Here is a 16570-nt window from a genome sequence, read left to right on the forward strand (position 1 = left end):
TATCTATATTATATTATATATTAATATCTATATCTATATTATATTATATATTAATATCTATATCTATATTATATTATAATCTCCGCGCAGCGGACGAATGTCGTGTATGGAGTTAAAATCACCCGGATAACCTCTTGACCTCTTGACCTGTTCCTGTGCCGAAGACTGTCACCATCATTTTTCGTCAACAAGTATACTGATTCATAATAAACGATATTTATAACTCGCGATATCAAATCATAATAAGTGTTTAGGAAATTCGTCGCCAATATAAGAGAGTGGTGTTTCTCGGTAGAAATTACTTCCTAGACATAAATTGCTTCGGCGTATCTCGAATGAGGTTCAAACATTGCGTTTCTTATACTCTTGTTTCTGCTACGTGACTATATGCAACGCCGCCCGAGATAAGCGAAGATAGACTGTTCAGTGGCGGATCCAGGATTTTGAGATGGGGGAGGGGCGCAACCGCGTAGCCAGGATTTCATTTTAGGGGGTGCGGATTTTGTGATAGCGCCTGTGCGCACGCTTCGCGTGCCGTGGGGCGCGCGCCTCTTGCGCCACCCCCCTTGGATCCGCTACTGCTGTTGACGCCACCAACGCCGCTTGTAAATTGAGGCTCGAATACTCTGTTGACACGTGTGAGTTTTCTTCGCGGGCTCTACGCAGGGAAGTACGCAGTACGCAGCACTGAACTAAAACTAAGTTAGTTTTTAGTTAACTAAGTTAGTTTTAGTTCAGTGGTACGCAGTAGCGTAACATGCGTATTGTGAGGCGAGGAGAATGAAAGTTACTACACGCCAGCAATCACACGTGACGGAGTGATAGAAAAAAGAACGGAGAAGAAAAGAAAGTGGGATAGCTATACGCTCACTTAGCGCACGTATGATGAGAAATATATATCAGCGAGAGTTGCGATGTATTTTTGGTATATTTATACAGTATTCATCAGACACTGAACAAGAACTAGCGGTTCTATTATTTCGTTTCTCTGTCGCGTGTCAATACCTGAACTAATTGTAAACCATAAACTTATATATAACTTAAACTTTTACATAAACCTTAAACCTTAAGCCTATAGAATTAACCCTAAACTGAACCCGAATCTAAACCCTGACATAAACTCTAACATGCATGAACACTATCGTAAACCCTAACGTAAACCCTAACCTGAATTCTAACCTAAACACTTACCTGAACTCTAACCTAAACCCTATCATAAACCCTATCATAAACTCTAACCTAAACCCTATCATAAACCCTAACTTAACCCCTACCATGAACCCTAACCTAAACCCTATCATAAACGATAACCTAAACCATAACCTAAACCAGGTGGGGACGGGGTGTGTGGGGGGGGGGTGCGTACGTGCGTGCGTGCGTGCGTGCGTGTGCGTGCGTGCGTGTGTGTGTGTATGTGTGTCTGTCGCGAATATGCTGAGCAAAGCCTCGAGGGGAAATTACAAAACGCGACCGCGCGTAACCCACGCCCGACCCACGCATCTTCGGCTTTTCGCTCGCATCGCAAATCATTCGCCGCTCTAACCCCTACTTGTGTATGTCTTCTTACGTCACTCTATATGAGCGTACGACATTAACTCGGGCACAACGTGTTAATAGGCAACGCCGGGGGTGCGCACGCGTGACTGTGAGTGTATGTACTTCTCACCCGCCTGGCTTTGCTCTGATGTATGGCCGCCTTCTTTGTAGCAACGATGGCTCGCCCCGTGTACTCTGTTGCCTCTGCGACGCTGTATTCTATCCTATCGATCATCTCGCCCTAAAAGTAAAACATGATAAATTTTTGTTGTTGTCGCTATAACCCTTTACCTTACCTTACGGTCGACAAACAGTGCGGATATAATAATAATAATTATTATTATTATTAAATCTTTATTGCATGTAATTCAGATACAAATACATGTACTAATGACAGTTTTTTTCATGGAGAAAAAATCTGATAAATACAATAGCGTTGAGTAGTTAAAATGATAAAATTTCTGACTGATACAGTACAAAACAATGCTATACAACATGAAGAAAAATGGAGAAATAATGAAAAAAGATGAAGAACATGTCGGTGATACACAAACGCCGTGGTATGTACGGGTAAATTCGCTAAATTCGTTAGTACACATATTATCAGGAGTAAGATATATCATTACCTATATTATCTTACTACTGATATTATTTATTACATATATTTTTTATACACGCGCACACGCACACGCACATGAACACGCACCGCACGCACGCACGCACGCACGCACGCACGCACGCGCGCACACACACACACACACACACACACACACACACACACACACACACACACACAGTTATCAGCAGTAAATAATCACAATGTGTAATAATAATAATTTGTGATTATTTACTCCTGATATATTATAATGTTATTACGTACATACAAAATAGAATTTCATCCGTCATTCAAATTTATACGTGTATACTTATATACGTTATATACGTAATACGTAATATACTACGTAATTAAAAGGAGTGAGACATGACACGGAGATCACGCACTTAGGGGGGGGGGTCGGTGCGTTGGGATGGAGGAGGCGGTGGGAGAGCGCATCCCTGCACATCCCTTCACTAATCCACCGGTAAACACACCCAAGTTTTTTCCCCCTAAATTTATCTATTAATAACTTGCGCATCGAAGCGAGTCACCTAATTGTTGATGAGAGAAAACGCGCGTAATTGCGTTGATGGCGGGGAAACAGCCCGGGGCCATGTTAGCTCTACCCGTATGGCTTTACTCGTGTAACTTTATCCATGTAGCTAAAAGTCCAGTCTGCGTCAATAGCTCGTGGGCGAAACTGCTTGGAGCGTGACACCCCCCTCTCTCTCTCTCTTTCCCTCCTCTCTCTCTCTCTCTCTCTCTCTCTCTCTCTCTCTCTCTCTTTCTTTCCCTCACTGCTCTCATCTCTCTCTCTCGCTCTCTGCTCTCTCTCTATTCGTCTCTCTATCGTTCTCATCTCTCTTTTTTCTTTCTGGCTCTCTCTAATCTTATCATCATCTATCTATTTTATCTATCTGATCATTCTATCTCTATCTATCCTAGTCTAGCTATCATCTATCTATCTATCTTATATATCTATCTATCTATCTATCTATCTATCTTATTCTATCTAATTTAAAAATTCATCTACTCTACTCTATCTTATCCATCTGATTTCTATCTACTATCTATCTATCTATCTATCCTATTCTATCTCTCTACCTCTTATCTAGGCCGTATCTCTCTCTCTCTCTCTCTTCTCTCTCTCTTCTCTCTCTCTCTCTCTCTCTCTCTTCTCTCTCTCCGCTCTCTCTCTCTCTCTTCTCTCTCTCCTCTCTCTCTATTCTCTCTCTCTCTCTCTCTCTCTCCTCTCTTCTCCTCGTCTGTTCCTCTTTCTCTCTCTTTCTCTCTCTCTTTCTCTCTCTCTACTGCTCTCTCGTCTCTCTCTCTCGTCTCATCTCTCTGCTCCCTCTCTCTCTCCTCTTCATCTCTCTCTCTCGCTCTCTCCTCTCTCTCTCTCGCTGTCGCTCTCTTTCGCTCTCGCTCTTCTCTCTCTCCTCTCTCTCTCTTTTCGCTCTCTCCTTTCGTCGCTGTTTCCTCACTTCTCTTCTCTATCCCTCATCTCGTCCCTGTTTCTCTCTGTTCTCGCGTTGCTCCTTCCTTCTCTCACTCCTCGCTCTCTCTCTCTGTCTATCGCTCTCTCTGCTCTCCTCTCTCTCTCTCTCTCTCCTCTCTCTCTCTTCTCTCTCGTCGTCTCTCTCTTTTCCTCTCTCTCTCGTCTCTCTCTCTCCGCTCCCCCTTCTCTCTCTCTTCTCATTCTCTCTCTCTGCTCTCTCTCTCGCTCGCTCGCTTTCTCTCTCTCTCTCTCTCTCCTCGCCCGCTTCTCTCTCTTGTCGCTGTTATCCCCCTTCTCGTTTCTCTCTCCCTCATCTCTCCCCTTGTTTGCTTCTTCTTCTCCTTGCTTCTTCCTTCTCTCACTCTCCTCTCGCTGCTCTCCCTCTCATCTCTCTCGACTCTCTCTTAGCTCTCTTCTTTCTCGCCTCTTTCTCTTCTCTCTCTCTTCTCGCCTCTCTCTCTCTTCTCTCTCGCTCTCTCTCTCTCTCTCTCTCGTCGCGCTCTTCTCTCTCTCTCTCGCTCGCTTGCTCTCTTCTCTTGTCGCTGTTTTCCCCCTCTTCTTCCTCTCTCCCTCCTCTCTCTCCTTTTTCCTTTCGCTGTCTCTTTCTGCCCTTGCCTCTTCCTTCTGCCACAGCCTCGCTTCTTCTGCTCTCGCTCTCTCCTTGCTCTCTCTCTCTTACCGCTCTTCCTCTCCTCTTTCTTTCTCTCTCTCATCTCTCTCTCTCTCTTTCTCTCTGTTCTCTCTCTCTCGCTCTCTCTATCTCTCTCGTGTCTTCATCTTTCTCTCTCTCGTCTCTCTTCTCTTCTCCTCTTCTTCCTCCTCTCTTTCTCTCTCTTTCTCTCTCTCTCGCTTCGCTCGCTCGCTCTCTCTCTCTCTTCTCTCTCTCTCTCTCTCTCTCTTCTCTCTCTCTCCTCTCTCTTTCCTCCTCTCTCTCTCTCTCTTTCTCTCGCTTCCTTCGCTCTCATCTCTTATCTCTCTCTCGTTTTCTCCTCGCTCTCTCTCTTCAACTCTCTGCGTCTCTCTCTGTCTCCTCTCTTTCTCTCTCTCTCTTTCTCTCTCTTCTCTCTCTGCTCTCTCTCTCTCTCTCCTCGCTCTCACTCTACTGGTCTCGTATGGATCAGGCGCCATGCCTGATGTAACTGTCGTGCAGCTCGCTGATTCTCTTCTCTTAGCTGATGAGTCACTGTGACGCGCTCATATGCAGCCAATCGCTCGCTTCTCCTGCTCCCGTTGAATGAATGAGTGCCGAAATCGCGATCGATTAATCAATCAGATTGATTCTTGCGAATAGATGGATCGATTATTATAACTAGGCGGTGGGAGATTCGTCGAGAATTGTAATTGCTACCGGCAAAATCATGCATCGATGTTTTCCACTCAATATTTAGTAGCCCAATTATAAATTTAAAAATCATCTCAATTTTATCGAGGGTGGGGTAAGGTATTTTCTGTGAACACGTGATCGGCCGTTTTTTACTCGGTGAACTGGGAATTGAAATTATTGCTGTCTCGTGAACTGTGAATGGACTACTCTGGCCTGAAGCGTGATTTAGATTTTATTTAGGTCTAGTGAACTGTGAATTAGAGGGTTCTTCCTCTGTGAATTAGCATGTCAGGCACGGATTTAGGCCGTGCACCGGTTTCCGAGAAACCGGTCCCACAGGCTCTCAAAACTTCACCAGAATGCACCAAATACTAACCTAATTTTTTAAAAATTCCCGCTCGTGGTGGCAGGCGCCCCTGGACCCCCCCTGCTGCCAGAAGAACATATGGAAATATATATATATATATATCACACACACACACATACACACACACACCGCACACACACACACACACACACACACACACACACCACACGCTCACACATAGTATAAGCATGAACTGTACTGCGCAATGCATATTCTGGTGATTTTCCAGAAGTGTTGTTCAGGTCAAGGAAATACATTGTTACTTCTAGGGACTTTATATTATGTGTCGTGAAATTTAGCTGTTAAACTGGATTATCCGTGATTCCTGGTTGAAAGAGCATATTTTCACGTGTGAAATGTGAAAAGTGCCAGTCTATTTTACACCTGTGTAACTTGTGAACCAGTTACCCTCTCCCCCCACTTACTCCTGTCCCCCCCTCTTTATCGCGGTCGCTTTTCGACAAGCCGCTTACATCGAATCTGCATTGGTGAATGCAGAGAACGCATGGCATGTGTGAATGCTAGGCTCACCCCTCCCGTGCAATACTGTTGCGGGTTTCCCGACTCTCATCATCTGCCTCGATTTCTTCGTTCGTCGTCTGCTTTCCAGGCTTGTAATCGTATTAATACAGTTTTTTATTAAACATCGTTTTATACAGTTATTGGCACGACACCGGAGACGACGGCAGGCGATAACTGCGTGTGGCTCATCATGGCCGGACGTAAACATCCACTCCATAAACGTGAATGTTGGTTTTCCGGTTCTACAGTCATTCGTTGTTGGAAAATTGCATTTAAAAGACTCACGTGCCGGGGATTTTATTCCATCCTTTATGTACCGTAAATTGTGCCAGTTTTTAGATGGGCTCCCAGTATTATGGTAATTAACGCTTCGTTTATCTTGCGAGTTCGATAGACAATAAACAAGTCGCTAGTGTAAAAGATAAAGTAGAGCGGCAGCTGTCGGCCATGCGCACGTCACTGATCTTCAAGTTGCCGCTGTATTTCTGCTTCTTGGCCCCCAAAAACCGCTCTCTGTAGTGGTCACTCTGTATATGCTGTAGTTCCTGTCATTTGACCTTTCACAAATTCCTGTGCGACAGAGCTGCTATGCTGTTCAAACATCAAGTCACCACACGGTATGATGCGCCCAAAAAACTGTCTTTGTTGTTACGTGTGGTGCTTGTGTGCATACGAGTTTAATAACGATCTCACTTTAGAGAATAGCGTTGCTTATATAACTGGTTCACAATCATGTTCGCGGATATTAATCGGCGTGGGAAAAAAGCTTTCCTGTTACGTGCCATAGCTACTATAAGAATGATAATTACATTGTGTGTAAAATTAGAATTAAAACGTATTAATTAATTAAATTTTCAAAGTAACATTTCTGATAAATTGTAATGAGCATAATTTAAAAACTTGAAGCACACATCAAAGAACCCTGCTCGCAGCATTACGTTTGAGGTAAGCATAATTCATAAGATATAGCATACTCTCCATGCATTTCGTCACATCTTTCACAGAATATCTTTTTTTAAATGTCATTAGTATCATCATTGAAATGCCAATTGCGCAGTTTGATCTGGTACTTTAAACGCTGCTGTTTAGCTTGAAGCCAAGATCGGATGCCGCAAATCTTCCATGGCGACATAAGTCTAATATTATAGAGGCTAGCTAGGCTTGCATTCAACACGGGAAACATAACTGCAAGGCGTTGCATGCTTACCGATTGCGTTTTTTGTGTATCCGTAGATAGATTTGCCTTTGAACCTTTATGTCGTGACCGTTCCAGCCTCCTCCTCCATCTTCGCGTATGTCTGCCTGCGATTATCACTGATTGATGTAATAACATGCCGGATCAAATCCTGTGCAACAGGATTAGCATGCAATATACACACGCAGCCACGCACGCACACACGCACACCGCACACACGCCGCACACACACACGCACGCACGCACGTCACGCACACACACCCACCACACAGCACACACGACACCACACCACTCTCTACCGTCCCACGCGCGTGCCAGACAAACGGCCTGGAGGTCCAGGGTAAGCATTACAAATAACAAGGCGTATCAATCACAGTTTAAATCGAGATTAATACATCTCCAGCGATATTTCATGCCTCCCCCAATTACCTGTTCGCGTGCGCGATAGCTCAGTAAGTGCTAACCTTAGTCGTCGAAGTACATTTATTATTTTCATCGTTCGTGTTCGTGATGAACCGTGATCGATGATGCGCTGCGAGAACTATTAACCTCACGTCAGAACTGCATTGCGGTAAGCCAAGCCTCATCCTATGATGTTGGTGTCTTTTTCGGTTAGGTCGGCGATCAGCGAGAACAGTTTACTGACCTATATTACACAGCGTCCTATATTGTTGCCACGCCACGCAGCGCGACGACATCACACCACAACCACACATCACCCCTCACACACACACATACACTACGCCGGCAGCACGACACCCCCACCCACACACACACCACGCACGCCACGCACGCACGAGACACCCCCCCCCACACACCACTCCCACACAACACACAGCACACACACACACCATCACACACACATCAGCACACACATCACACACATCACACACACACTCACGGACTACAGCACAGCAACACACAAGCACGACGCGCGCACACACACACTGACACACACACACACAACACGCACGCACGCACGGACACACACACACACAAGCCACGAGCGCGCACACGCACACGCACACGCACACGCACACACACGCGCGCGCGCCCACCCAGCTCAAAGCACCGGTGGCGCGATTAGTTAATTAACTTGGTTTTGCGAGTAGCTGCTCGAGAATCTAACATTCACCGACGACGAAATTTCGGGGTCATTTGGCGGGCTCTCTCGCCAAATAGACAGTGCGATGTGATTATAGTTCCACTGGCCGTAGAGGCTTCACTCCACTCGTTTCTTAGTAGTACTACTCGTAGTGATACTCAGGCTACTGTTTGGTTGCATACATGAGAAGTGTAATTGGATCTGGGTCGAGGGTGCTGCTTGTATAGATGATGCAATCTTGATGAGCAGAGAACTTTACGGCGTCGGCCGCCGGAGCTACGACTACGACCTTTACCGAGCTGATATCCCCCCCCCATGATAAAGCGCCTCCTCCCTAGTGGTTTGCCGTATTTACTAGAGGGAGGGGGTTTTTTAATGGCGTGCATGCACCAGAATTTTAGTATCGGTATCGGTATTGGTATCGGCATTGGTATCGGCATCGGCATTGGTATCGGCATTGGTATCGGCATTGGTATCGGTAATGGTATTGGTATCGGTATTGGTATCGGTATTGGTATCGGCATTGGTATCGGCATCGGTATTGAGTCTCCATGGCGATATTCCATCGTCTAGCATGTGCTGCGCTGTAGCAATGCGCTTCCGGTTCCGTTTTTAATGTTTGTGTGGGCGCTACATGCATGGTTTGTCGCTAGTTTTATAGCTCAATGGCATCGAGTGTCATAACCGTCGAATCTGCATGGGTGGTCGTGCCGAGGATCTGCATCCCGTAGAGACTGACTACACACACCTCCTCTGCACACGTGTTTGTTTGTCGGCGATTTCGCACATTTGAATACATGTTCGTCTCGGTTCGTCTGTGTACGTTTTTCCATGGCGAATTCTATTATCAAGAGTCCATAATAAAAAAAATTCTATTATGGATTCTTGATCATATCTAGAAGCTCGCAACACGATGTTTCGAACGCTGCGAGTTCGCAGTGCGATCGTGTGTTAATCCTCGAAATGTGTTCGCAGCTGCTGCGATTGACGTTCAGGTGCGTTAATTTACCTGAGACGTGACTGTCCACCAGCGCGCAAAGGTAACAATGCATCGTGATTATAATCAATGCGGTTGTGATTAGTAGCACGATAGAAACAGCGATGGTGACGAAGGGGGCGGGGGGCGGGCACCCCCCCTAGCAGCGCTGGGAACACGTAGCATTAGTAAAACGCCCACGTGGTATTATCGTCTCTTTTCTACATTGTTGGTGCTGTCGCCACAAAAGCCCGATACAGTGACACGCGTTTACATTACACGTGGCGGGTTGTGACATCAACAGCAGACCTGCCAAGGGTGTTCGACCAGCTTGCTGGAGGTTCAGTTAGATTTTGCTGGAGAATGGGTCATTTTGGGAGTTTAATCCTGGAGGTTCAGAATATTTTCAAACACGACCAGTTTCTGAATATTTGGCTCTAAAATATGTATTGCAAATACATATATTCTGTTAGCATTCTAAGAAAAGAAGACAACATTTAATTTAAGACATAAACACTTTAATTCTGATGTGTTACATACAGGTTTTTTTCTTTTGCGTGAAGGTGTGAGAATGCATAGGGCATGCGGGAGTGCGGGAGAATGGGTCCAGATGCGTGAGTCTCCCGCGAAATGCGTGCGACTTGGTAGGTCTGCAACAGGCGCTAGCGACGTTGGGTCGCGAATACTATATATAGTCATCTCCAAGATGAGGTGGCGACGTCACTAGAGATAATATCTATATTATATTATATATTAATATCTATATCTATATTGAGTATTATAGATGATTGTAATGGACTGCTATAGTTCTGATAGGTTGACTGATTGATATGATGCTCCGCTGCCAGGCGCGGACGAACCATGTCGTGTATGGGAGTAAAATCACCACCGAATAACTCGTCTTTCGACCATCCTTGACCTGCTTCCCTGTGCCGTCGAATACTGTCACCAATCATTTTTGTCGTTCACAAGTATTACTGATTTCATTCAATAAACGATATTTATAACTCGCGATAGTCAAAATCATAATAAGATGTTTAGGAAATTCGTCGGCCAGATATAAGAGAGGGTGTTCTCGGTAGAGAATTCTTCTAGACATAGAATTGCTTCGGCGTATCTGCGAATGAGCGTCAAACATGCGTTTCTTATACTCTGCTTTCTCGCTACGGACTATATGGCAACGCCGCGTCGAGATAAGCGAAGATAGACTGTTCAGTGGCGGATTCCAGATTTTTGAGATGGGGGAGGGGCGCAACCGGCGTAGCCAGGATTTCATTTTGGGGGTGCGGATTATTGTGATAGCGCCCTGAGCTGCGCTACGGCTGAGCGTGCCGGTGGGGCCGCGCGCGCTCTTGCGCCACCCCTTGGAGTCCGCGGTACTAGTTGTTGACGCCCAGTTGACACGCGCTTGTAAAGAATTGAGCGGCTCGAATACGTCTGTGGTGACACGGTGGTGAGTTTTCTTCGCGGTTCGCGCTCGTAACGCAGGGAAGGGTAACGGCATGTGAAGCGCAGCACTGAACTAAGACTAGAGTTAGGTTTTTAGCTTAACTGAGTTATTTTTAGTTCGGATGTACCAGGTAGCGTAACATCGGTATTGTGAGGGAGGAGAATGGGAAAGTTACTGGACTAACGCGGCAACAATCACACTGGGTGACGGGAGTGATAGAAAAATAGGGAACGGAGAAGACAAGAAAGTGGGATAGCTAATAAGCTCAGCTTATGCGCACGTATGATGAGAAATATATTATACAGCGAGAGAGTCGATGGTATTTTTTGGTTATAATTTATAGCAGTATTCATCAGACACTGAGACAAGAACTAGCGTTCTATTATTTCGTTTCTCTGTCCGCGTGTCAATAGCCGTGAACTAATTGTAAACCATAAAACTATTATAAACTTAAACTCTTACATAAACCCTAAGCTCCTAAGCCTATAGGAATGACGGCCTAAACTGAACCGAATCTAACCCTGACAGTAGGAACTCTATACCTGCAGTGAACACTATCAGTAAACGCCTAAGCGTAAACCCTAACTCTGAATTCTAATCCTAGAACACATGGACTACCGTGAACTCTAAACTAAACCCTATCAATAAACCCTATTCGGCGATAAACTTCTAACCTAAACCCTACAGTAAACGCCGTAACTTAACCCCATACCAGTGAACCTAACCTAAACCCTGCGATCGGGAAACCATAACCTAAACCCTATCATAAACCCTAACCTAAACCCTACCATGAACCCTAACCTAAACCCTAACTTAAACCCTATCATAAACGATAACCTAAACCCTAACCTAAACCCTACCATGAACCCAAACCTAACCCATAACATCAACCTTAACATGAACCCAAACTAAAACCATACCATCAACCCTAACATGAACCTAAACCATACCATAACTCCCAACTTGAATCCTAGCATGAACCCTAACCTCAACCCTAACCTAAACACCACTCCGAATTGAAAGTGTCTACATTAGTACGCCAGGACTCGGGTCTCACTATGGCGACTCGATCATATCGTCAGCGTGTGAGCGCGTCCTGCCGACGTGTACACGCGGTGCAAACTCCACGACAGATGGCGCTCTCGCTCATGGGCTCAATCTACACTATGCTGAGTGTACGAAGGTGCACTGCATGCAGTTTGCACGCGGTGTTGTACGCTGGCCACGCGTGGCGAAACTCTCCCCTTACACGGTTTTCTTACCCATCAACTTGCCGCGTACTTTGTTTGCCAGCTTCTTCACTTCCGACATGAGCCGATCCAGGTATTCCTTGTCTTCTGCAAGGAGAAGACACGCCGAGCGTGTGAGAGAACGCTCAACTGGATGCGATCGTGGCAACCAGAACGCGTTATAGGGGGTTATCGTAGAACCGTGTTAACAGGAGTGAATAAAAACAAGAACTTTGTTTTTATTCATTCTTGATGTTATATATAACAGTCAAACCCATGTTAGCCCGCACCGCTATATATAGAACAAACATGTGCCCATACCGGATACCTTTGCTATCTATAATGCGAGTTACACGGTCAAACTACCGCTACAAAACGGGCACGTGTCCATAAAGAACACTTTTGTGGTTTCTCTGGTGTTATCCTCCATATACAGTTTTGACTGCGCTGTGTGTGTGTTCACCGGCCGCAGATGGCCAATGTCAACGTACCTGTGAGAGGGATTCCCGAAGCGCGACATATCGCTTGTGTTCGCACAGCACGCGTTATTTGTTCTTGGGATTCTTCCAAAAAAGGCCCCTACTTTCGTGTAAACTCTGTTGTGTAAACCTTACGTGATGCGATGCCGCTGCTAAAGCCCCGTATGTGTCATTTTAGGCACGCGCAACATATCAAGCGTGGTGTCAGTTAATAAAAGATCGCTGTTTCTTCTCTATATTAGCCCACCGCGTATAGGCGCAAGTTCGCCACCGCTAGCGCTGGCTATTTTTTTTAAATTATTTTACGTAGTAAACCTCGGGTTTAGCTTTCCTCAATGCACTATTGCCTAGGCTGTCTATGTAATTTCCTCTATTCATGGATTACAGAATAGTTGTAGAAGAAATGTAATGCCGGAAATGTTACACACACACACATATATATATATATATATATTTTATAGTAGTAGTAGTATTTTATAGATATATAGTATAAGGTATATAATAGCATAGTATATATAATATATTGATAAGGTTCATATATATATATATGTGCGTGCGTGCGTGCGTGCGTATGTGTGTGAACTCAAGCGCAGCATAATCATGCCCACACATCGATTTTAATCACGAGTTATGCCTGTAGAGAAAAAACCATAGAGCTTTTTCCCAATTTCCATGTAATATACTCTGATCCCCTTATGTAATAACGGCAAATAGGTGTAATATTCAACATTGTGGAAGAAATACGCGCTACATAATTCCTGAACGACGAGTGCATCAAATATATACCTCCTAGGGAATTGATGGCGCAGATAACAGCGTTATCTTTTAGTTTATTATTAATATGTTTTATTATTTTTTTACCTTTTATGGCCCAGTCACGCATACGCGACGCGCGCATTGAAAAAATGGAAAATCAGTGCGTCGTTGTGCGCCCAACTTTTGTCAGGATTTGGGAGAAGCTAGCGAGTTGACAACGAATGCACAGCGTGTTGCTAGTGCGCGGAACGAATGGTCCGCGCATGCACCGCGCATTCAACGCACAGCCAGCGAACAGCAGCGGTCATGCATGCTGTGACAATGAGCTTGACGGTCTCGGGCTGCTGCTGCATCGTGCTCAGGAGAACTTGGAAACGGTTGGCCAGGATGCCGAAGGCATTTTCTACGACCCTCCTAGTTCGGGAAAGCCGGTAGTTCAAGATGCGCTCCGGCCGCGTCATACCCCGGAGGCTGTACGGCTTCATTATGTTGGGTCGTAGGGCGAAGGCATCGTCGCCGACGAAGAAGTAGGGCACATCCTAGTTGTCGTTGGAAAGAGGATCGGGATCAGGGAAGCCTAGACTACCATCTTCAACGCATTCATTCAGCTCAGAGGCATTGTAGATCTGAGCGTCTGATGCTGATCCCATACCGCCGATGTCTGATCAGATGAACTTGTAATCAGCATCCACGAGCGCCATGAGGACAACGGAGTAGAACCCTTTGTAGTTGTAGTATAGGGAATCACTGTTTGGAGGACACTTGCAGTTAACGTGCTTGCCATCAAGTGCACCACAGGTATTGGAGAAGTTCCACCTCTCCATGAACAGATATAGCACGCCATTCCTCAGGAGTGGTGGGACACTTCATCCCCTCATCCTTGTACTCATCGATGATGGCCTGGCACACTTCTGGGATGAGGAGGGATATGGTGTTGTGAGGCACCCTCCACCCATAGGTCATTGAGTAATACTTAGTCCCAGAGACAAGATGCCGCAGAGTGAGAGCAAGCTTCAGGCCAGGGTCGAGGGCCTCTCTGTAGGTTGTATTCTGCTTGGTGATCCTCGGACCCATTCTGGTTAGCAGATCATCGAACATCTCGGAGGGCATCCGCATGAAGTTCTTGAAGGCTGCCTGGTCTTCGTTACGGAGTTCAACAAGTAGCTGGTCATACAGGCCAAACTGTCGTCGCCTACCGATCCACGGTCGGACCCAGAACCTCCGTTGACCTCTTCTCTTTCTCCTTCTCCTGATGACATGGACTTGGTGAAGTGCCAGTTCCATGAGGTTCTGCTGATGTTGGAGAACCGCGATTTCGTATTGTAGTCGCAGCTTGTCGGGATCCTCCATCCTCTAAGGTGGTTCTTCTAGACACGATCAGCAGGAACCTCTGTCATTACCCACGAGGGTCGGAGGAGAAGTGATGATGAGGAGGTGGGGCGGGACCCGTTTATATACCCAATGGCTACACGCTGCGTACACGCTAGGAACACGCTAGAAGAACGCTGGGCGCGCTACAGACTCGTTCAGCACTCGTTCAGCACGTCCATATTCGCTGCATGTTTGCTGGACATGCGTTAGAAGCACGCTAGGTGTTCGCTATATGTGCGCTAGGTGTTCGCTACACCTCAGCCGACGAACATACAACGAATACCCAGCGTGTGCTCCGCGTGTGTCTGGCGTTGGTCCAGCGCGCTCTGCGCGTGTCTGGCATCCTTCTGGCGTGTACATTCATGCGTCGAACTCCGCGCACATTTTTGTGCATGCACAAAAATCCCGACGCACACAGCGAATGACAACGAATGCATAGCGTTGGTCCAACGCGCTCGACGAACGAGTAACAAATGCTGACGCACACCCAGCGAAAGACAACGCACTGGCCAAAATTGCTAATTTTTCAGTGCGCGGGCCGTGCGTCGTGTATGTGTGACGGGCGCGTATAATGCGGATATGCTTATATGCGGATATGCGGATATGCTTTCGTTATAATTTGAACGCAGTGTGACGTCTGCGCGCGATCCGTCCCGTTAGCTGGCTTCACATCAACACGGGCTATTCGTCACACGCATATGTTCATTACTTTTCGCTACATGATAGCAGATATAGCACTTGATATGGCGATAAGCGACCTAATCTGCCAAGAACCATCACTGCCAGAACCATAGTAAGATAGAAATAGACTAATCAACTATGCAATCACAAAGTCTGACGTCTAGACCTAAAACACAGATTGCAGTTTGGACCAAGCTATGACATTTGAGCTGTCATGATCGGCACTAATGTACAGCTTGTCAATACAGGTGTAGGTTATGCTAACTCGTGTGCACATAACTAAAGGTAGGCTACGCGTTATTATGATAAAAACGAGAAAACCCATATTGTTACTATTTTTGCGCCACAGACTGCAGTGTTTGGAGCGTTTTCATCAAGTCTAACCTCGCATAATAAAGTCTATGTCCGCTCTATAATTCAATTCGCGCATGTCTAACGCTTGTATATAAGCGCGTGTCGACTTTTTCACGCAGTGCTGTCCTCACGAATGTAGGCGGCACTGCGATCGGTCGGTAAGTTTACTGAGCTTTTAAACTATAAACTTAAACTACAAACGTCTTAGCGTCTTAGACGGTATAAACCTATACACAATTTCGATGTGTAGTAGATAGTACAATACTTTTTGTAGTAGAATAACGCACTTGTTTCACTTTTTGTTGATGATAAAATGTCGCTGTGAATTTTGCTAACTGCTTTGACATTGTGTTCAATCTTCTCGATGTTTTCCCATATCTCTTCCACCTGAAAAACAAAACCATAATATTGAATACGATTCCGTTTTAACTACTCTCTATGCTGTCCGCAATCTCTACAAGGGTTGCTGATATATATATATATATATATATATGTATATAGTAGACGATGCGATACAACGAGAAAAGCAATTAAAAGTTTTACCCCCAATTACTTTTAGTACTCTAACTACTATTTAGGAGCTAGATGACACCTCGTGTGTTTTTCCTTCCGTTCATCTGAAGCCATATATATATATATATACTAGTACTAATTATAATTATATATTTATACTAGTAATATAAGTAAACATGAGATGAATCCGGGATTTTCCGCTATTCCGCTGGCACCGTCATACATGTAATTAGTAAACTCGATATGCAGGCGGACTCACTATTACGCGGTCCGAACTTGTAGACCCATATCCACGCACACTTATGCGGGTCTACAGCTATATAATATATATGATATATATATATATATATATATGCCTAATATATATTCGATCACCTGCTCCATTCGATGCGTAATAAGCGCTTAGTTAGTTATGGTTAAATGTTTGACGTTAATAATGCGGTTTGGCGGGATTAAATCGTAAGTAAAATCGTCTCGATCCCACGCTCCTGTCCATCCGGCGGCTTTGGCCATGATGGACTGTCCTGCTACACGAAAATAATGTATTAAAACATGCGTGCCCGCATCCTCCAAAAGCCCCGTTGAACGGCGTCGCGCTGAAATGCCGTGTAGTGTG

At 45.4% G+C, this 16570-nt stretch overlaps 1 protein-coding gene across 1 annotated transcript in view; it reads right to left on the reverse strand.

Annotated features, from left to right (window-relative positions):
* The window catches only part of LOC106805275 (syntaxin-like), a 41337-nt gene that overhangs the window by 10994 nt on the left and 13773 nt on the right, over window positions 1-16570 (reverse strand). Inside the window, 2 exon segments of the mRNA XM_014806809.1 lie at window positions 11834-11908; window positions 15729-15828. Coding sequence (XP_014662295.1) covers window positions 11834-11908; window positions 15729-15828 — 175 coding nt within the window.

The sequence above is a fragment of the Priapulus caudatus genome, unplaced genomic scaffold (assembly GCF_000485595.1).
Source record: "Priapulus caudatus unplaced genomic scaffold, Priapulus_caudatus-5.0.1 Scaffold107, whole genome shotgun sequence".
NCBI classification, from domain to species: domain Eukaryota; kingdom Metazoa; phylum Priapulida; class Priapulimorpha; order Priapulimorphida; family Priapulidae; genus Priapulus; species Priapulus caudatus.